This window comes from Sycon ciliatum, chromosome 4 (assembly GCF_964019385.1).
Source record: "Sycon ciliatum chromosome 4, ocSycCili1.1, whole genome shotgun sequence".
NCBI classification, from domain to species: Eukaryota; Metazoa; Porifera; class Calcarea; order Leucosolenida; family Sycettidae; genus Sycon; species Sycon ciliatum.
In genome coordinates this window covers 469,080-490,007 of record NC_088646.1, presented here as the reverse complement: position 1 = coordinate 490,007, position 20,928 = coordinate 469,080, and the positions used below count along the sequence as shown (strand labels likewise).

General features: G+C 48.5%; 2 protein-coding genes and 3 non-coding genes across 6 annotated transcripts in view; all 5 read left to right on the top strand.

Moving 5' to 3' along the window:
* Positions 1-20,928, top strand: part of LOC135813757 (mucin-19-like) — a 39,660-nt gene that overhangs the window by 10,078 nt on the left and 8,654 nt on the right. For both annotated transcript variants that reach the window (XM_065326765.1, XM_065326764.1), the window contains exons 7-16: positions 24-281; positions 3,373-3,522; positions 4,270-5,290; positions 5,453-5,614; positions 5,965-6,075; positions 11,157-11,230; positions 13,072-13,248; positions 13,908-14,023; positions 17,325-17,463; positions 17,922-18,042. In XM_065326765.1, the coding sequence (XP_065182837.1) occupies positions 24-281; positions 3,373-3,522; positions 4,270-5,290; positions 5,453-5,614; positions 5,965-6,075; positions 11,157-11,230; positions 13,072-13,248; positions 13,908-14,023; positions 17,325-17,463; positions 17,922-18,042 (2,329 nt within the window). The remainder of the gene's footprint in view (positions 1-23; positions 282-3,372; positions 3,523-4,269; positions 5,291-5,452; positions 5,615-5,964; positions 6,076-11,156; positions 11,231-13,071; positions 13,249-13,907; positions 14,024-17,324; positions 17,464-17,921; positions 18,043-20,928) is intronic.
* LOC135813759 (52 kDa repressor of the inhibitor of the protein kinase-like) lies at positions 765-1,685 on the top strand. Its single transcript, XM_065326767.1, has one exon. It carries the CDS (start codon positions 855-857, stop codon positions 1,569-1,571), a length of 717 nt encoding a protein of 238 aa, XP_065182839.1. The 5' UTR covers positions 765-854; the 3' UTR covers positions 1,572-1,685.
* Trnar-acg (transfer RNA arginine (anticodon ACG)) lies at positions 12,016-12,088 on the top strand. Its single transcript has one exon. It is a non-coding gene; the product is annotated as a tRNA-Arg (tRNA).
* Positions 12,887-12,959, top strand: Trnar-acg (transfer RNA arginine (anticodon ACG)). Its single transcript has one exon. It is a non-coding gene; the product is annotated as a tRNA-Arg (tRNA).
* On the top strand, positions 16,683-16,755 carry Trnar-acg (transfer RNA arginine (anticodon ACG)). Its single transcript has one exon. It is a non-coding gene; the product is annotated as a tRNA-Arg (tRNA).

Here is a 20,928-nt window from a genome sequence, read left to right as displayed (position 1 = left end):
GTTGTTCTTGTTCTTGTATTCAGAGGCGACCAATAGTAGCAGGAATGCCTGCCTCAGCAGTAGCTGGCAGCCAGGAACCTCCAGCAAACCTCAAGCCCGGTCAAGGTTATGATAACGATGTGTACAGCAGTATTGTTAGAAAGAGAGTTGCTCATCCTAGTGGCCCAGCTGATACTCCATCTTCATCATCCAGTCAAGAAAGTCCTGTCTCTGCTGTGTCTCCCTCTGCTAGTTCTGCCAGTAGTGGCACTGCTGTCAGTTCTACTTTCTACAAGGACCAGGTATGGGTACATATGTGTGTGTGTTTATGTGTTAGAGGAGCGCATGTGTGTGTGTGTGTGTGTGTGCGTGTGTGTGTGTTGGAGGAGCGCATGTGTGTGCATGCGTGTGTGTGGTTTTTTAAATACTGAAGTGCACAGTCCAGTAGAGAACGTAAAAAGAAGACAGAACCAAGGGGAAGACGTGGCATAACAGTGTGCGTGCGCGCGCGCGTGTGTGTGTGTGTGTGTGTGTGTGTCCCATATGGTGCAGTGGTATGTACAGCGATTTCCAATCGAGAGGTTGCGGGTTCGATTCCCGACGATTATGGTCACACTCGTCTTTCTTCTCTTTCTCAGACTTCTCCTGACTTTTCTTTCATTTTCCTGGGTGGCTACCAACAGCCAGTGCCAGGGGCGGATCCAGGGGGGTGCGAAGGGTGCAAATGAACCCGTCAGGATTTTTCCAAAAAAAAAAAAAAAAAAAAAAGGTCAGGCCAGGCCAGGCCCAGGCTCGCTGCGCGGATCCGCGGATGATTTGTGTGCAATCACGTGATCAGGACGTCAGGACAACGATCGACAGACGACACTTTGGAAATGCTGCGCACCAAAGTAGAAGAGAAGCACAAGGAGTGGTACGAAGCTGTGCAGAAGGTTGCTGATGATGCTGGCATCGAGTTGAAGGCACCTCGCGCATGTGGGAGATCAGTCCATCGGGCCAACCCTACCGTACCAGGTGCATCAGCAGAGGACCACTTCCGCATCACCATCACCACGCCTTTACTTGATTGCCTTCTTCAAGAACTCCACGCTCGCTTCTCCGATGCCCAGAGCGCAGCAGCGTCTGGTCTTGTGGCAGTCCCAGCTGTCATGAAGAAGACAACAGATTGGAAGGCCTCCCTGAAACGCTTCATCGACCAGTACAGCGAAGACATGCCAGCACCTTCATCTATTACGTCCGAGCTCGACAACTGGTGGGTGAAGTGGAGCCGCGTGGGTGAAGACTCTCTGCCCTCCACTGTTCAAGCCGCACTCCAACAGTGTTGCAAGCACACTTTCCCCAACATCTTCGCCACACTAGCCATTCTAGCTGTGATGCCGATCACGTCTTGCGAGTGTGAGCGAAGCGTGTCGGCCCTGCGGCTCCTTAAGACCTACCTCAGGAGTACAATGGGACAGAGTAGACTAACCGGGCTAGCTCTACTCCACATCCGCTACGACTTGGCTGTTGATGTCACTGACATCGTCGACATGTTCGCCCTCAAGCACCCACGGAAGATGAGGATGACCAACATTCTCCAGGATGCGGAGTGAGGAATGGAACAGCCGCCCTGAATTCTGACTAGAGTTGACATTGTGTATATAGCATGTACATAGCATAATCTGTGTCTGACTGAGAATCATACCGGTAACAGTCGTAAATTACTTGTAAATTTTGACATTCAATGTGTAACTAATCATACTACTCATCTTGGTGCTATGTGTAATTATGATATTATACAGTAACACACATAACATACTATGTCTTTGGTTTACTACTGCAAAAGAAAATATGTAAGTTTCATCCTCGCACCCCTCAGCTTTGGGGTCTGGATCCGCCCCTGAGTGCATGCCGGAGTATGTGGTGTGATGTGTGTGCGGGAAAAAAAGAAAGAAAAGACTAAAATGTAGGGATTCACTGGCCAGAAAGAGCCACTTCATAACTGTGTCGTGTAGACCAGGCTGAATAGTGACGGTCAATTCTTCAGCCTTGTAAGTTGTTGAATGGTGCAATCCCAGCACAAGCTGCGATGGCTTCTGCTGTAGCATCGCTATCATCGCCTCTGGCGATGGGCGTCCAATGGTCCAATGGTGTGTCACAATGTGTGTGTGTGTTTGTTTGTGAAGCACCAGGTATGGGGTTGGTGATTATAAGATAGTTGATCAGGTGATCAGGTGCAGATGAGAATCTCTCTTAGTGGTGGTGGAGTAGTACAGGTCTGAGGGGATGTGCTGTGGGTCAATACAGGTCTGAGGGGATGTGCTGTGGGTCAATACAGGTCTGAGGGGATGTGCTGTGGGTCAATACAGGTGAGATGGAGTTACATTAGGAGCATCGATTAGCAATAGCTGCTGGTGCGTGTGGAAGCTAGAAGTGGTAAAAGTGGCAAGATATACACAATAGGACAATGCACACTCCTACTGTAACTCTTGCTCACCTGTCAGTGTATGACACCGCAGCTCACCTGTCAGTGTATGACACCGCAGCTCTTCCTCTGTACTACCCCACAGCCACTACGAGATATTCTCAGTGTATGACACCGCAGCTCTTCCTCTGTACTACCCCACAACCACTACGAGATATTCTCAGTGTATGACACCGCAGCTCTTCCTCTGTACTACCCCACAACCACTACGAGATATTCTCAGTGTATGACACCGCAGCTCTTCCTCTGTACTACCCCACAGCCACTACGAGATATTCTCAGTGTATGACACCGCAGCTCTTCCTCTGTACTACCCCACAACCACTACGAGATATTCTTAGTGTATGACACCGCAGCTCTTCCTCTGTACTGCCCCACAACCACTACGAGATATTCTCAGAGTATGACACCGCAGCTCTTCCTCTGTACTGCCCCACAACCACTACGAGATATTCTCACACGCACCTTCTCATCACTGCCAACTTGCTATTAACCATGCTACCACCTGAAGCCAGCCACTCTTTATCCATTAGTGATGTTGTTCAGAGCAACGACACGTCTGCAAAAGTGTTTGTAACTCTATAACTCTTGGTCCGAAAAATAATTGTATTCTGTGGCACAATGAGAGGGCAAACCGACGGCTTTTCTATCAACTTGAACTCGGAATAGGTTGTTTTTACTTTGAAGTAGTACCTGCCAGAGGAGTTTTTTTTTTAATTTTGAGAAGTCTGAGCTTGATGACTATGCTGCACGCATGTCTACTGTGTAAAGTTGTATCCATGTTATTACTGTAGTGTTACTAGTGACGTGTTGTACCATTACCATACTCTGCACTAGTATGTGTGTTGTACCATTACCATACTCTGCACTAGTATCTGTGTTGTACCATTACCATACTGTGCACTATGTGTGTTGTGATTGCTACACAGGGAAAGAAAGCAGCAGCGGCAGTGCGCCGACCCATGCTGCCGCTTCATCTGGGTGGAAAGATTCCCAGGAACATTCGCCAGCGAGTGCTGGACCAGTTTTTCGACCTGTATGTTGCCCAAGGCATGGCTAGCACTGAAGCTCACGACTTGGTAAGTCTGCTTGTAACTTGCATACATGAGCCGTGATCTGTTAAACTGACCCATCGCTTTCGCCGAGAAATGGAGACAGTCATGTCTTTGTACAATGACGGGGAAATGGTCGTATCAATAATTTCGCAACCATCCAACTTATTCCCCGGTGCCTGGTTCTGTAATGCAGGCAGTGCATTGAGCTATACCCTGTGTGCATAGCTGCATAATCTCAGGGTTCTGGGTTCTTGCTGGTATCTATGCCTGCCTGGAGGCATTCTCATAAACCCTACACTGTATCAGCAAAAGCTTAGCATGTCCAACACATTATTCCACTGCCGTTGTGCAACACATTATTCCCCTGCCAGTGCGCAACACATTATTCCCCTGCCGTAGTGCCTTCCACACAAACACAATCTATGCAATGTAGCCTGTGCAGAGTGGTATTCATGTGCAGTGTTGCTTGAGCCCTGACCCTTGTGAAGTTGTCCTTCACTGCTTCTATTCAAATTGCCTCTAGTAGTACTGGCTACATGTACATGGTGTTTTGTCATGACTCACCTACTGTAGGTATGTGTGTTTGTGTACGGCTGTGTGTGTGTGTGTGTTTGTGTACGGCTGCTGTACGTGTGTGTTTGTGTACGGCTGCTGTACGTTTGTGTTTGTGTACGGCTGCTGTACGTGTGTGTTTGTGTACGGCTGCTGTACGTATGTGTTTGTGTACGGCTGCTGTACGTGTGTACGTGTGTACTTGTTTGCTCTGTGCAGGTGATGTCAGAAGAATCAGTCATATTCAAGCGTGCCACAACGCGGCAGCTCTACAACAACCTGACGGCTGTGAAGCTCGGTCGTCTGCGTACTCAGATCCAGAACTCTTCTGATCAAGGGAGTGATGGTGGCAGCGCAATGCGTTCGTCACAAAATGTCTCTGAGGGCAATGGCAGTGGCATGTTCAAGAAATCCGCGCACCGCGTTGCTGCCACACCGTCCTGGTCCACAAGTGCACAGTCCACAACGGTTGCACGTGATAAACAGCCCGTCGCTGCTGTTCAATCCAGATCCGCAAACCCCGCTGGTGGCGGCGATCTCTTTGCATCACCCAGCCCAGCCGCAACATCCAGCAACGCTGCACATCGTAACAGTGTAGCACGTGCTCGGACGGTGGACAACAGTTCTAGTGCTAGTTCTGGTGTGGGTGCTGGGCTTGGCAGGGCAAAGCTTAGTATCAGCGGTAAGAGCGTCAATCCCTCTCTTGCTGCGGCCATGCAGGACCTAGTGGCCGTCCACGATAAGGCAGCGGTAAAGCAGTCGCGCACTGGCCAGCTTCACTCGGCTACGGGAACAAAGCGGAAATCACGTCCTGAAGATGATCTGCTTTCCGGTCTCCTGCCGTCCGCGAAGAAATCGTCACTTTCTGCCGGCCCTGGCAGAGCCGCTGCATTGAGTAGTATGAAAATACCGAAGGTCAAATCCACGGCTAGCTCATCAGTGAGTACAGCCAGTGCTAGTTCATCATTCACATCATCAGCATCGTCATTGCCACGGCCTAATGTGCCAGGCAGGTCCAGCACCAAAGCAGCACCGAAAGTAAATGGATTGGGCCAGAGAGCCACATCTTCATCAACAGCTGGTACCAAGAAAGCTGCGGCTGGCAACTCAAGTAAACGCAAGGCCAGTCCACTACCATCACCGACATCAGCAATGACAGCATCAGCAACATCACTAGTGGCATTTAGTCAATCTGGAGCAGGTGCACGCAAGGCTAGCAAGCCTGTTCAAGAAGAACTCAGTAAGAATTTTAGTATGCATCTGTGGCGCAATGTTTTGGAGTGTTTGATTGAGTTTTGTAATATATTCTGGGTACACAATTCTAAGAAGATCTTACTGCATGTACTTCTATATCACAGTGCCTCTTTGTCTTCTGTTATGTGCTGTATGTGACCGTATGTAGCCGAAAGCCAGTTCTACGCATTCTTAGAGCAGTATATAGCAACAGAGCGACAGCTACATGACAATGGCTATCCTCAACCAACTCAGGTACCTAGCAAAGCGATCATACCGCATATTGAAGGTCGGCGAAAACCGCATCCTCCACAGATCTTGTCAGCAGAAGGTACATGTACCTATATGTCCACTACTTGTAGTGTAGTTTGTGTGCTGGTGCTGTTGCTGCCACTGCTGCTGTTGCTGCTGCTGTTGGTGGTGGTGGTGGTGCTGCTGCTGCTGCATACTCAATGTAGGTGTGCTACTGGTGTTATTTTCGTTTCATCAGCACATGTGCATGTGTACAGGTTGCTGCTGTATGTTCGTTCTGTTCTTCTCAACAACATTGTTGTAGCATGGCGAGAATCTGTATGGTGGCTGTTTTGCACATGTGTACACGGCTCGTAAATCGTATAATGCGTTCTACTTTGAAGTAGAACTTCTCATCCCAGCTTTGCCTGCTTCCATTGTATATTGCAGAGGTACGATATTTCTGCTCACGCTGTGGAACTCCATTTGTGGTGAAGCGTAATGAAGTCTATCAAACCGAAACATGCACGTATCATTTTGGACGGGCACACAAGCATAGAGGTAAGCTGGAGAGAGAGAGAGAGATAGAGAGAGACGGACACGGACAGACAAACAGACAAACAGACAGACAGACAGACAGACAGACAGACAGACAGACAGACAGACAGACAACGAGAGAGACAGAGAGAGAGAGAGAGAGAGAGAGAGAGAGAGAGAGAGAGAGAGAGAGAGAGAGAGAGAGAGAGAGAGAGAGAGAGAGAGAGAGAGAGAGAGAGAGAGAGAGAGAGAGAGAGAGAGAGAGAGAGAGAGAGAGAGAGAGAGAGAGACAGAGAGAGAGAGAGAGAGAGAGAGAGAGAGCCACAGAGGGTACTTACAAGTGCATATATTATTATTATTATTATTATTATTATTATTATTATTATTATTATTATTATTATTATTATTATTATTATTATTATTATTATTATTATTGACTGGTTTGAGGGAAAGAGACAAACGGGAAAAGTCTGAAGAAAAAATTGACTGTCACCACCAGGACTCGAACCAGGGACCCTCGCTTGTAGCCAGCGATGCTCTAACCACTGAGCTATGGTGTAGTCGTCATCCCAGCAGAGGCCGTTCAACCTTTTCTTCATATTATTATTATTATTATTATTATTATTATTATTACAGTCGTCCCTCTCTAATCCGGCACTTGTTTATCCGGAACCCTTGCCAACCGGCGCACTTTCTGACGAAACCGATTTTTTTCGTTCAATTCCTACATCTTAATCCGGCACTTGAATTCCGCCTCCGGCAGTGACTTTTTGAAACGAATCGCTCAAACTGCACGTAGTTTGATTTCATAATCCGGCAGTTGTAAATCGCGTACCGTACATATGCACTCCTTGCCAGGCCAGGCTAGGCCAGTCTGGTCAATGTTGTCCAGGAGACAACGGCTAAGCAGTCAACCATACTTTCTTATTTTAGCAAGTAGTGTCCTGCCAATTTTCAGGTGTGTGTGTGTGCGTGTGTGCAAGAGTACATGTGAACATGTTCTCTGTTTTACTTTATCACTTTATCACTGTGTATATTCCCGGAGAACAATTGAGAATATAAAGTCGTGCACCAAATACTTGGGTCGACACGGAAAAACCCTGCGTTTTGACGTATGATACATGCATGCAATTGGGTAGGGCCGGGTCAGAGGGCAGGAGCACCCTCGTTAATCCAGCAGAAAACGCCGTAGCAAAAGGTGCCGGATTAGAGAGGGACGACTGTTTATTATTATTATTATTATTTGTTTTACATCGGAAACTCAACAGTGCAGCTGCACAAATATGAAGAGGCCGATGGGACCAAAAATATATACAATGTATATACATCAGTGCAAATGTTTAGATAAAAGAAGAAGAAAAATGGGGGGATGAGTGGTGAACATAAAGAGAAAAGAAGAAAAACGTATGCTGAACCTGGGCAATATATAGCTCTAGAGAGACTAAACGTTGCCAACGTTGTCAAACAAAATTGCACGATATCGTTCAAACCAAACTGGATCATCCAATAAGCACTTAAAACCACGATCGAACTGAGAGGTAAACAAAGAGGATTTCAAGTCATTAGGTAGAGCATTAAAAAACAGAGCGGCACGAAGCACAAAGGATGTTTGACCGAGTGTTGTTCTGCATTTTAAATAAGGGATATCATGTGTGTCGCGACGACGCGTCCACCGGGTAGATTGCGGGGCTGGGAATAATGATGCAAGTACAGGAAAAGGGCGAAGAATATGATACATGAAAATGAACTTCCTAGTTGACACCAGAAAATAGTAGTCCAGGGGCTTAACATCAAGGTTTTTCAGAAGACCAGAAATACTGTCCCGGCTCGAAGCCCCACAAGCCGCTCGGATAGCTCTATTGTACACGCTTACTAGGCGATTGTGATCCTTCGCAGTAGTCAGTGTGACGAAGGAACAGATGCAGTACAGAATGTCAGGAAGAACGACAGACAGGATGTACTGGCGGCGTGCAAGTTTGCTCAGTTGCCGGAAGGTGCGACGTAAGACACCCACCTTCTGGGATACTTTTCTAACAATTACATCAATATCCTTAGTCCATGACAGGCAGTTGTCAACTTGGATACCAAGGAGACGAGTTTTGGTCACAAAATTAAGTGGCTCACCTTGAAGGCTAATGACACTTGGGTGCGTCGTGGGGTTTCCGCTGGGGGAAATGATCATAACACCTGACTTTTTAACATTAATCATCATGTGGAGCTTTTGTAGCTCGTCACATAGTGCATTCAGGCAGGGAATGATGGAGGCAATACACAGTTCGAGTGAGGGGGCACTTCGGTAGAGGGTCATATCATCTGCAAACATGGGAAGGGAACAGGTGAAGGAATCCGCTATGGTAGGGAGGTGGCTTATATAGACATTAAAGAGTACAGGACCCAGAACAGTACCTTGCGGGACTCCACGCGAAACTGGGAGGACTCTGGATGTAGCATGTGGCAGGGTGACTTTCTGCTGACGATCACACAGGTACGAGGCGAACCATGCTAGTGCTGTCCCTCCAATACCCTTGGCTTGCAGTGAAATGAGGAGGCACTGGTGGTTCACCCGATCGAATGCCTTACTTAGGTCTAAAAACACAATCATGGTAGTGTGTCCAGTATCCCGGCTCGCAGTCCACTGGCTTACAGCCTTGGTGACGAGTTGGGCAGTAGAGTGATGGCGGCGGAAGCCCTACTGGTCTTGATGGTATGGGCACTTGTCGTCAAAAAGCTGAGGCTTTTAATCGGCGGAAGGCACTTTTGCGTTGTCGTATAATGTGCAGTGGTTCCTCAGTCATGAAAGGGCATCTTACTTTAGAGGTAGGCCTCCCCGCTCTTCGTGAGACAATTGGCGCGAGTTCATCCAGTGCACAGTTGAACTTCTTCACCCACTCAGCGGCCATTTGGTGGGGGTTAGTGGATGAAAAAGAGTGTAGGGATACCGATTTCAGCAACTTGTGGAATTCCTGCATACAGAACGAACTATAGTCTCGACTGGGCTGCCTTGGCTTGTGGTCTGGCGTGTCAGGCTGCAGGGAAGTGATAGGCACGGAGGTTGTGATGATGCGATGGTCAGAGAATTCACAGTCAAAGACTGAGGCGGTTGTGGCGTCATCCGAATTCGTGAGGATGCAGTCAATAGAGGTTTGGGTTTGCCGTGTAATGCGTGTAGGGGCGTTTACTAAGTTGGAGAGATTAAGGTGCAGGAGGATGGTGTGGTATAGGGCTTTATAGGTACTTGATTGCTTGTCCAGGAAGTTCACATTGAGGTCTCCCAACAAGTACAACTCTTCGCAATCGGCGCAGTCTACAGCTGCAGCAAGACTGTCCCAGTAGTCAATGGACTGACCTGGCGGGCGATAGATGCAGCCGATCAATATCTCGGATCCTCTTTGTGGCGTACATCGTATGCAAAGGAGCTCTAGGGCATCAGGTGAGTAACGTTCGTCCAGGGAAACTCTGAGGGTTTCTTTCACATAAAGGCACACACCGCCACCTTTCTTGCAGGGGCCGCATGCTGTGAGACACGAGCAGTTTGTCATGCATGGCCTATCTCTACGGTAAAGGACGGTTCCACGGATATGCACTTCCAGGTCAGAGACACCGTTATCTAGCCAGGTCTCGGATACGGCTAGTATATCCAGCTTCTGTTCTATCATTATACTTTCAACTTCACACAGTTTGTGACGTAGACTGCGTATATTGATGTGGCCAATGTTAAGTGTACTACTGTGCTGAGTCAGGTGGTGGGTGTGTGGGTGAAACGGAGCGGCGTGTGGATTAAGCTTCATGCTGATCCGATTGGTGTGTTCCAGGGGGTCGCTTGGATATCACTCTCCCAGAAGTCGGCCTGGAGGGTTGTTGCAAGCTTCTGGGATGGGATCCATAGGCGAGCTTGGGGGCTTTGCCCGTCCTGACGAATGATTCTAATGGCTGTCGAGTCGATGTGTACGTCGCGTTGTTTGCAGTGGTCGAGTAGGTCGTTCAGTGATAGTTCTTGCGGGACATTGGTTAATCGGATGGCCTTTCCGAAGTTCCATCGTCTGATGGCGATGTCCACAGGCCGAAACTTTTCAGACATGATTTTGCCGGCGTGGTCTTCGTCGATGGTGAGGCGTGCTTCAAGCGTACCGTAGAACCGCTTTGAGGCATACAAGGTACAGTTTGTCACTGTCACACCCTTGGCCAAACAGATCTGTACAACTTCATGCGTGGTACATGTGGCACCGATTCGAGACAGGTTGAAAACTGCTCTTTTCATTGGCTTTGCACTGTGCAATTCCTGCTGCTTCTTTTCTTTTGGCAGTGCATTTCCCCTGGCATTGGCTTGTTGCTGTAGGATGTCGTACTGCATGGGATTGTTGTGTTTGCCACGTGCGACCTGGTTGTACATGGGATGTGGAGCACGTCCAGCGTGCTGTGCGTAGGTTGACGCTGGAAGGGTTATGGGTACGAGTCGTTCAGCAGAATCTGATCCCCTGGCTTGTGGCCCAGTTTGGGCGGGTTGAGAATAGGTTTGCTTCTGTGTGCATGAACCCCATAGATCTACGTGTGTATCTCGTACAGAAGGTGTTTGTTGTCGTGAACCCAATGCAGCAAGCTCAGGGAAGGTATTTGCGATGTCTTCATCAACAACACTTGGCTTGCAAGAAGGGCAATTCGATGTTTCTGCAGGTTTATTGAGAATGAAATCCGTTAAAAGCTCGACTTGCCTTTTCAGGTCCGAAACAGCCGTCTGGAGGCCAGATAGCGTGTCGTCTGCTGGCTCCATCTCCTCAGGGTTGGGGAAGAACTTGTCGTGTCCCGCCTCCCTCAGCTTTGCAAGTATTTCCGGGCGGTGTTCCCCAGTATTCCAAGGTATCTTGAGGTTTTGGTAGACTTTGCGCAGTCCATCATTGGTCAGTATCGCTAGATCAAGCTTTGGCATACTTTGCCCTTACACTCAGACACTTTGTAGAACTAAAAGGAACCGGTCAAAGAATCGTGAGCGTAGTCAAGGAGCCATGAAAACAGGAGCTCTAAAATCTGCATCCACCTTGCTCTACACTATTCCAATCCATATACAGTACCCTCTACCATGTCTGTGTGCTGTTTTTGTTACTACACAGAGAGTGGTATTATGGTGGCTACCTACTCTTGTTGCTCCACTGATGCTGGATCTACTGGATGCCAGGTTGCTAAGGTATTAGTAATCCCCATTTGTCACTGATATGTGTACTGTTCATGATGCATTACAGTAACGTACTGCATATTCACTGAGTCACTGACCCAAACTGATTCCTATGCATTCAATACCGGTTCTGTTTGGTCAACTGATTATTCACGAGAGATGATTTGCTACCATCCTTCTTACAAGTACAGGTTGCGTATAGCCTACCTGAAAATCAGCATTCTTGTATCGCATCCAGATTGTCAAATGCCCCCTCATTCCGCCGACGTACATAGTCGCTAGTCGGCTTTCGAGATTCTAAAACCTGATTCATGCTCCATTTTGCGTGCTTGAAACACGTATTGTGAAAAAGTTGACTTTGAGCTCATCTTGTTTGGCCCATCGTGCGACCGATGGATTGGGGGGGGGGGGGGGGGGGGCGTTCGTTTTTGATCTACAGGTTTGTGTAGAAACTACTTCTTTCGGTAGAGGGGTTCGGGTTTTTTCTACTCAAAAGGGTAGATTCTACTTTCCTCTACCGGCTCTATCAGGAAAAAGTTGGTAGAAGCCGGTAGAAGTTGGTAGGGCTACGGGATTTCCAGCAAGATCAAGGATTTGTACACAACTCCATACAGAAAAGAAACATTTCACGTACATATCGTGTAAACTACTAAAGCCGGTAGAATAGCGTTCGTGCACTTACCTCTACCATCTACCTCTATCGGTAGAGTGACTCTACTCTACCAGGTAGCTAAAACCGAACGCAGCCTTGCATAGAGGTATACGTAGACTTGTACGAAAACAGTGTTTGTGTGACTGGCCGCGTGGCCCAACGGATAAGGCGCCTGACTACGAATCAGGAGATTCCAGGTTCGAATCCTGGCGTGGTCGAGCTTTTTGTGCCTATTTTATTTTACTGTGCGTTGTTTCCTTGCTCCTGCCAAGAGTGTGCGATTTCTATGTTGAGCTGCGGTGGACTTGCCTGCAGCAGATTGTTTTAGTACGTCATGTTGAGGTGAAACATGATTGTCATGCAATGTGTTCACACACGCACACACGGGGACAGAATTGGTTGGGGAACTGTCTTTCGGGGTGATAACTTCGGCAGTGGAAAGTGTATTTTTTATAGGGGGTACTAAGTCATTGGGGAGAACTAACTTATGGGGAAATACGGTACTAGCCTAGACCGTTTTTATTTTGATGTACTACGGTCTATGCATAGTTGAGTCACAGTGTATACATTAGTATGCTGTGCTTGGTGAAGTCCTAGCCTGTTTGTTCTTCGGCGCCCTGTTCTTCGGCGCTCTGTTCTTCGGCGCTCTGTTCTTCGGCGCTCTGTTCTTCGGCGCTCGACAGTACTGTAGGATATGATTGAATGTATTAAAGCGTAGTCATGTCAACAGTAGTCTCAGCAGCAGTACAAGTACAGTGCTGCTCAATGAAATCCGATCGCGCGAGTCAAGTTTGCACCATGCACCTTTTCTTGCATCCCAGTGTTCACACGTCTAGTCGAGGCTGCACTGAGGAGTCCACAAAGGACGAAACAGCGTGCTGTCCGCAGATTGAGTAGCCAGTGTTATGTACTCTTGTCTTGTCTCTAGCCAGTGCTGGTTGTTGATGGCGATATTGTAGCAGTCTGATAGCTGTTGCGTGGATCTTCTACAGCTGTATGTTGGTTGTAGTTTGTATGGCCGCGTGGCCCAACGGATAAGGCGCCTGACTACGAATCAGGAGATTCCAGGTTCGAATCCTGGCGTGGTCGAGCTTTTTGCACCTCGAATTTATTTTTTAACCTTTTTCCCAGTGTGTCTTGGAAAGTGTGCAGCAGGTTTGTTCACTGGTCTGTTTTCCTGTTTCCTGTGTCCTGTGTCTAGAATCATGTGTGGGACGGTCAGCTACCAAGTGAAATGCCTATAGGTGGCTATGTGACGACAAAATCTATTCCAACATCGAATGATGCGGTGCTTAACAACCCCAAGTGCTTCTCCTTGCTCTCTGCAGAGTTGCTGTGTGGGGATCGCCCGAGAGTGTTGGCATTTGATTGTGAAATGGTATGTCATTGTGTTAGCGTACTGCAGTACTACAGTACTTGTAGCCACAATGCTGTGTCCTGTTCTCTAATCTCTACTCCAGTGAACGGAAGTTGCAGACTAGGAACAATCAGTGAACGGAAGTTGCAGACTAGGAACAATCAGTGAACGGAAGTTGCAGACTAGGAACAATCAGCCAACAATATACTAGTAGTGACAATCCACAAATCTTGCCACTTCCGGTCCGTGGCACTGGACCGGAATTTTTGGCACCGTGCCATAAATTGTGTGGTACATGTATAGTGTGATGTTATTGCCATCCTGCACCTCTCTCTCTCTCTCTCTCTCTCTCCCCCCCCCTCTCTCTTTCTCTCTCTCTTTCTCTCTCTCTCTCTCTCTCTCTCTCTCTCTCTCTCTTCTCTCTCTCTCTCTCTCTCTCTCTCTCTCTCTCTCTCTCTCTTTCTCTCTCTCTCTCTCTTTCTCTCTCTCTCTCTGCCCCATGCACAGACAGACACAGACACAGGCAGACTGACACACGCACACAAACACTTGCCAGCATGCATGTCTTGCATTATCACGCCTGTTCTTATACATGTGTGTGTTTGTGCCTGTGTGTGCACGTGTGTTCATGTACTTGTGTGTGTATGTGTGCTTCCCCACTGTCTGTATATGTTGTTTAGTCGTACACAACCATTGGCCTCTCGCTGACTCGCATCACTGTGATTGACTTCAATCTGAATGTTCTAATGGACACACTGGTAGCGCCCAGAGCACCCGTAGTAGACTATAATACTCGGTAAGAAACTCACTCAGTCTTTGCATAGCTAGCTGTTTCCTAGGGGTGGAACGAGTGCCAAAATTGGGGACTCGAGTACTCTTTGAAAAAACGAGCGAGTGTTCGGGCGAGTACGAGTATTTTGCTGACAACATTAAACAATGTACTGCTCACACTGTTCCCAACTGTCCACCTTGTCAGGTCTCGTCAGCACAGCTCGTAGTCATTGGCCAAACTGATTTAAGCGGCTCAAAGCGTCAAAGTCTGTTCAGATTGCGAGAAACTCAGCGAGCTTTGCACAAAGGCAGGAAACGTTGACACTAGCCATAAAGCGTTCTCAACCAAGCCGAGGCGAGATCAGTAGACTTGTACAGGCCAGCAATGTTGCTGGTTTTTTCGTGTCCACGATACGGCGGCATAGTGAGATAAATATGCACTCACCGTGACTGTGAGCGTGTGTACTGTAGCTGCGGACCTCCCCAAATAACGTGAGGCGCGCGCGCGCGCGTGTGTGTGTGTGTGTGTGTGTGTGTGTGTGTGTGTGTGTGTGTGTGTACATGGTGTGTGTGTATTTGGCATATTATAAAGCAATTTTCTTTTTTCGCGTCATCTACGTCATCTTTTTTTGCATATTACTACTAATAATAAATAAATAAATACAGTATACTAGTAATCAATCAGTAAAATGCAAAGATACCGCTGGAAGCAGTATGCATAGTAGTCTACAGCCAAGATACCAGAAACCGTATCAAACTCAGCACGGGGTTCGAGGTACTAAAACGATTACCAAACTAAGTCAAGAATTGACCATTACATGCTGCATTCTGCCACTGCTAACGTGATCGAAGGGCAGCCGTTGATTCTTGACGCTTTGTGCCGATGACCTCTCAGGGCTGTGACTGCGGCATTGACCAGTGCAAAAGACAGTTGAGTGCGGATGTATGCCATGACGATAGAGAAAGGCTCGGACCTCTTATCGGCCAACATGGATGCAATCCGAGCGTAGAGATTGCCGGCTGCCTTGCCATGACCACCTGTGGTGCTGAGCACGACCGGGATGAATGATCCATGCTCTACCTCAACAACTCTTCTCTCATAATTTCTTCTCTTTTTCCTTTTCGTGCTTGCGGTACACTGCCGGGATTGATGACTTCTGGTTTGAGGGGGCAAATGGGTTGAAAACCCGGACATCAAGGAATGTCCTCTCAAACCGTCCACCATACAATCCACTGACTGCGACATCAAGGCGCGCGTTGTCGTCGGTGATGGTAGATCTCAAGGGGAAGTGTTCCCCCGAGGGAGGCTGGAGATGGGGTTCGACGGCTACATCATGGGCAACTTCCCGGAGAAGGTGGGCCGTGATGTCCCGAATCTCGTTGTGGCGGAGAGAGGGGTAGCTGCCCAGCGAGCAGGACAGGGCATGGGTGGTCGTGAACGACTTTCCACATGCACACGTTGTCGGGAGATGATCCGGCGTCCAGCCATATCGGAGGCATAAGGAGTCTCGAAACGCCGCCTTGTGCAACTTGAAGCCGAAAACTGCAAGTGGCTTGGATGTTAGCCAGCTTGAGGTACCCTTCTCTGACGCGAGGTTCACGGCATACTGGATGTCTGGGTCCAGTTGCTGAAGCAGTGCAGCCATCTGCTCATTGGCCAGTTGTGTTGACTCCTTTCGGACTTCTGATTTCAAGAGCTGCATAGCCACTCGAACTCCGCCGTTGTTGGACTCCTGTCTGAGGATCTTGTCGACAAGAGGTTGCGTGATGATGCTGGACTGACGGAATTGGTCCTCAAGATGAGTGGGGTTGATGAGACCCAATCCACCAAGTCTGCAGGGCAATGACAGTACGGCCCTGATTTGGTCACCAGGCGGACACCGGCCGGTAAGCGCGGGGATGAGCTGAAGACGTACGGCGTCCTCAATGGGCTCGAACACGGACCTGTTGCCGGGATGGTGCGAGCGACAAATGACCATTCGTGCTTAACACCATTGCAGAAAGCCGTGTATGCCGCTTGTGGGTGGCTGAGGGCGTACTGGGAGAGCACACTGATCTCGTGACTCCATTTCTGAACCTTGGTTGACACGTAGGTTTTGCAGAACTCCTCAGTACCAAGGACCGCGCCAAGATGACGAAACCCATCAGTGCGTATTTGGACCTCCGTGTCGGAGAATAGCTTCCTCGCCTCGGCCTCATGCTGTGGCTTCACAAGAAGGACGGATTTCATCGCGTTTGTGTAGTACTCGTACAATGGACCCCGGTCCACAAGAATGGACCACCACTTCCTCAGGCACTTAATGGTGCTTGCTGCGGCAGAGTCATCTGCATACCAGGACTGCAGAGCTTCAGCAAGGGAAGCCTTGCGGATGAGGGGGACCGTACCCAAGGCGTACATGGGCATTGCGAGCAATTTTCTGTGTTTTCGCACGGATTGTTCAGCAGAATGCAACAACTACAGTTTTCAAATGAATACTACTGCACACACAGACTGCAGTATGAGTATTGTGATGTGTTGTGTGTTGACCTGAGCAAACTGATGTACGAGTTCACGTTCACGAGTGCACAACCAAACTTGCAACTTGTACTTGCGTACTTTGTAGATATGAGCACGGTTGGGGGGGGGGTATTGTTTAATGGTTGCTCCTCTGGTATAGACCTGTAAGAAAACCTTGTGTATGACTGGCCGCATGGCCCAACGGATAAGGCGCCTGACTACGAATCAGGAGATTCCAGCTTCGAATCCTGGCGTGGTCGATTTTTTGTGCCAATTTATTTTCACTTCGCTATGTTTCCTTGTTGCTGCCAAGAGTACACAATGCAGTACAGCATTTTGAGTCGAAGCATGGTCAAATGCATTTTCTTTTCCGTGCTGGTCTTGTACAGTTGTGGCAAGTGAAATCCGACACTTGCCATAGGGGACAGCGCCACAAATGGACACCAATGATGTAATGCACTGCACCTAATTTGTACTATAGAGCCGTATAAATCCCGAACAGATCGAAAGGTCACAGCGTAGATACACACAGTTCACAATTATGGTACACATAAGGAGTATTGGTATCCAATCCCCATTCATTTTTGCCAGCACCTTTTGAACCTTGACTGTTATGAGTACGAGTTTTGTCATCAGACAGATAAAGTTGTATGTAACACATGTACTGTACGTATGCAGGGCTGCAGGGGCTGCAGACTGCATGGCGCAGTCCCTTATGCCAAGTGTCGGATTTCACTTGCCACAACTGTAGATATGGTAGAGCATAGTACTCATCCAGGTGATATGATAATTATCTCTACTGTTGCTGTTGCTTATCTTGTTGGTGCAGTTTCAGTGGTGTGACAGATAGTGACTTGAGCGGAGTGTCCACTCGCCTGGAGGATGTACAGGAAGTCTTGCTCAGTCTCATTGGCACTGACACTATACTGATTGGGCACAGCTTGGAAAGTGATCTCAAGGCCATCAAGGTACAGTACAGTGGCAGTGCAGGAAGGAGCAGCTCGTATGTACATGATTGTACAGTATGGTGAAGTCATAAATATATGACTCACTCTACTGTACTGTGTATGCTGTTTGTGTGCTATGCACTGCAACTTCATGTGCTGTATTTTTAAGAAGTTTTTGGCTCATCTCTTTCCTACCCACAATTTGAATGCTCACACAAACACTGAAACACATTATCCAATAGGGAACTTCTTTTCTATGACTTTAATTTCCGTTTGCCAACCAAGGTCCTTGCCCTCGTGCCTAAAACCATCGGGCACCTTTTATTTGAGTCCATGTGTGTGTGTGTGTGGTGCATAATTGTGGTGAATCGAAGAGTGTTTGAATGTAGTATGCTATAATGATTTAGGATTTGTCAATGAAGACACACGTGTGTGTACTTGTGTAGGTCTAATGATGTATCGGGTTTGTTGGTCTGTAGGTTATGCACAATCGCGTTGTGGATACCTCGCTTGTTTTCCCGCACAAGCTGGGGCCGCCGTACAAGAAAGCTTTGAAGACTCTCGCTGCAGAGAAACTGAACCGTGTCATTCAGCAGGACGGTGAGTACTACTGCTCACTCACTCACTCACTCAGTGCTGTTATGGGAGGGGGGGGGGGGGTGGCTTGTTTGAATAATCAGAATCAGATACATTTGAGAGAGTGGGAACGACTCATAGCATCCATAACATGGATCTATCAATCTACAAACAGGGCTGGCCGAGGGTCACTGAAATCTATCTCATTCTGATTCTCTGCTACTACTAGTATATGCTACATACCCTGCAGTACACACCTGCAGTACACACCTGCAGTACACACCTGCAGTACACACCTGCAATACACACCTGCAGTACACACCTGCAGTACACACCTGCAGTACACACCTGCAGTACACACCTGCAGTACACACCTGAAGTACACACCTGAAGTACACACATGCAGTACACACCTGAAGTACACACCTGCAGTACACACCTGAAGTACACACCTGCAGTACACACCTGAAGTACACACCTGCAGTACACACCTGCAGTACACACCTGCAGTACACACCTGCAGTACACACCTGCAGTACACACCTGCAGTACACACCTGCAGTACACACCTGAAGTACACACCTGCAGTACACACCTGAAGTACACACCTGCAGTACACACCTGCAGTACACACCTGCAGTACACACCTGCAGTACACACCTGCAGTACACACCTGCAGTACACACCTGAAGTACACACCTGCAGTACACACCTGAAGTACACACCTGAAGTACACACCTGCAGTACACACCTGCAGTACACACCTGCAGTACACACCTGCAGTACACACCTGCAGTACACACCTGAAGTACACACCTGCAGTACACACCTGCAGTACACACCTGCAGTACACACCTGCAGTACACACCTGCAGTACACACCTGAAATACACACCTGAAGTACACACCTGCAGTACACACCTGCAGTACACACCTGCAGTACACATCTGCAGTACACACCTGCAGTACACACCTGCAGTACACACCTGCAGTACACACCTGCAGTACACACCTGAAGTACACACCTGCAGTACACACCTGCAGTACACACCTGCAGTACACACCTGCAGTACACACCTGCAGTACACACCTGAAGTACACACCTGCAGTACACACCTGAAGTACACACCTGCAGTACACACCTGCAGTACACACCTGCAGTACACACCTGAAGTACACACCTGCAGTACACACCTGCAGTACACACCTGCAGTACACACCTGCAGTACACACCTGAAGTACACACCTGCAGTACACACCTGCAGTACACACCTGCAGTACACACCTGCAGTACACACCTGAAGTACACACCTGCAGTACACACCTGAAGTACACACCTGCAGTACACACCTGCAGTACACACCTGCAGTACACACCTGCAGTACACACCTGAAGTACACACCTGCAGTACACACCTGAAATACACACCTGCAGTACACACCTGCAGTACACACCTGCAGTACACGCCTGCAGTACACGCCTGCAGTACACGCCTGCAGTACACACCTGAAGTACACACCTGCAGTACACACCTGAAGTACACACCTGCAGTACACACCTGCAGTACACACCTGAAGTACACACCTGCAGTACACACCTGCAGTACACACCTGCAGTACACACCTGCAGTACACACCTGCAGTACACACCTGCAGTACACACCTGCAGTACACACCTGAAGTACACACCTGCAGTACACACCTGCAGTACACACCTGCAGTACACACCTGCAGTACACACCTGCAGTACACACCTGCAGTACACACCTGAAGTACACACCTGCAGTACACACCTGAAGTACACACCTGCAGTACACACCTGCAGTACACACCTGCAGTACACACCTGAAGTACACACCTGCAGTACCCGAGAGAAATACTTCGAAGTAGTAACATAGGGGAAGATTCCCACTTCAGGTCTTTTTCAAGACAAAAGAACGTACTTGTGGTGCGGGTAATGCACCTTTGCCTGGACTGGACCGTAGCAAGGGCAGGCAGCTGCAGTATTACCCCGTTACGTCTATGATAGCGGTCCCATACTGAAGCCTTTCTTCTTCTTCTACTTGGTTGCTTGCGAGCACTGTCTTCTTGGCAAGTGCTCAAAAACAGGTCTCTGAACATGTCAACATGTGAACATGGCTGTCAACTAGACCCGTGTGCATGGGTATAGTACAGCAATGAGCAGCAGTCGTGAATTCTCTCAACTCCCATACCACCTGTACAGCAATGAGCAGCAGCTGTGCATTCTCTCAACTCCCGTACCACCTGTACAGCAATGGGCAGCAGTCGTGCATTCTCTCAACTCCCATACCACCTGTACAGCAATGAGCAGCAGTCGTGCATTCTCTCAACTCCCGTACCACCTGTACAGCAATGAGCAGCAGTCGTGCATTCTCTCAACTCCCGTACCACCTGTACAGCAATGGGCAGCAGTCGTGCATTCTCTCAACTCCCATACCACCTGTACAGCAATGAGCAGCAGCCGTGCATTCTCTCAACTCCCGTACCACCTGTACAGCAATGAGCAGCAGTCGTGCATTTCTCTCAACTCCCGTACCACCTGTACAGCAATGAGCAGCAGTCGTGCATTCTCTCAACTCCCGTACCACCTGTACAGCAATGAGCAGCAGTCGTGCATTCTCTCAACTCCCGTACCACCTGTACAGCAATGAGCAGCAGTCGTGCATTTCTCTCAACTCCCGTATTACCTGTACAGCAATGAGCAGCAGTCGTGCATTCTCTCAACTCCCGTACCACCTGTACAGCAATGAGCAGCAGTCGTGCATTCTCTCAACTCCCGTACCACCTGTACAGCAATGAGCAGCAGTCGTGCATTCTCTCAACTCCCGTACCACTTGTACAGCAATGAGCAGCAGTCGTGCATTCTCTCAACTCCCGTACCACCTGTACAG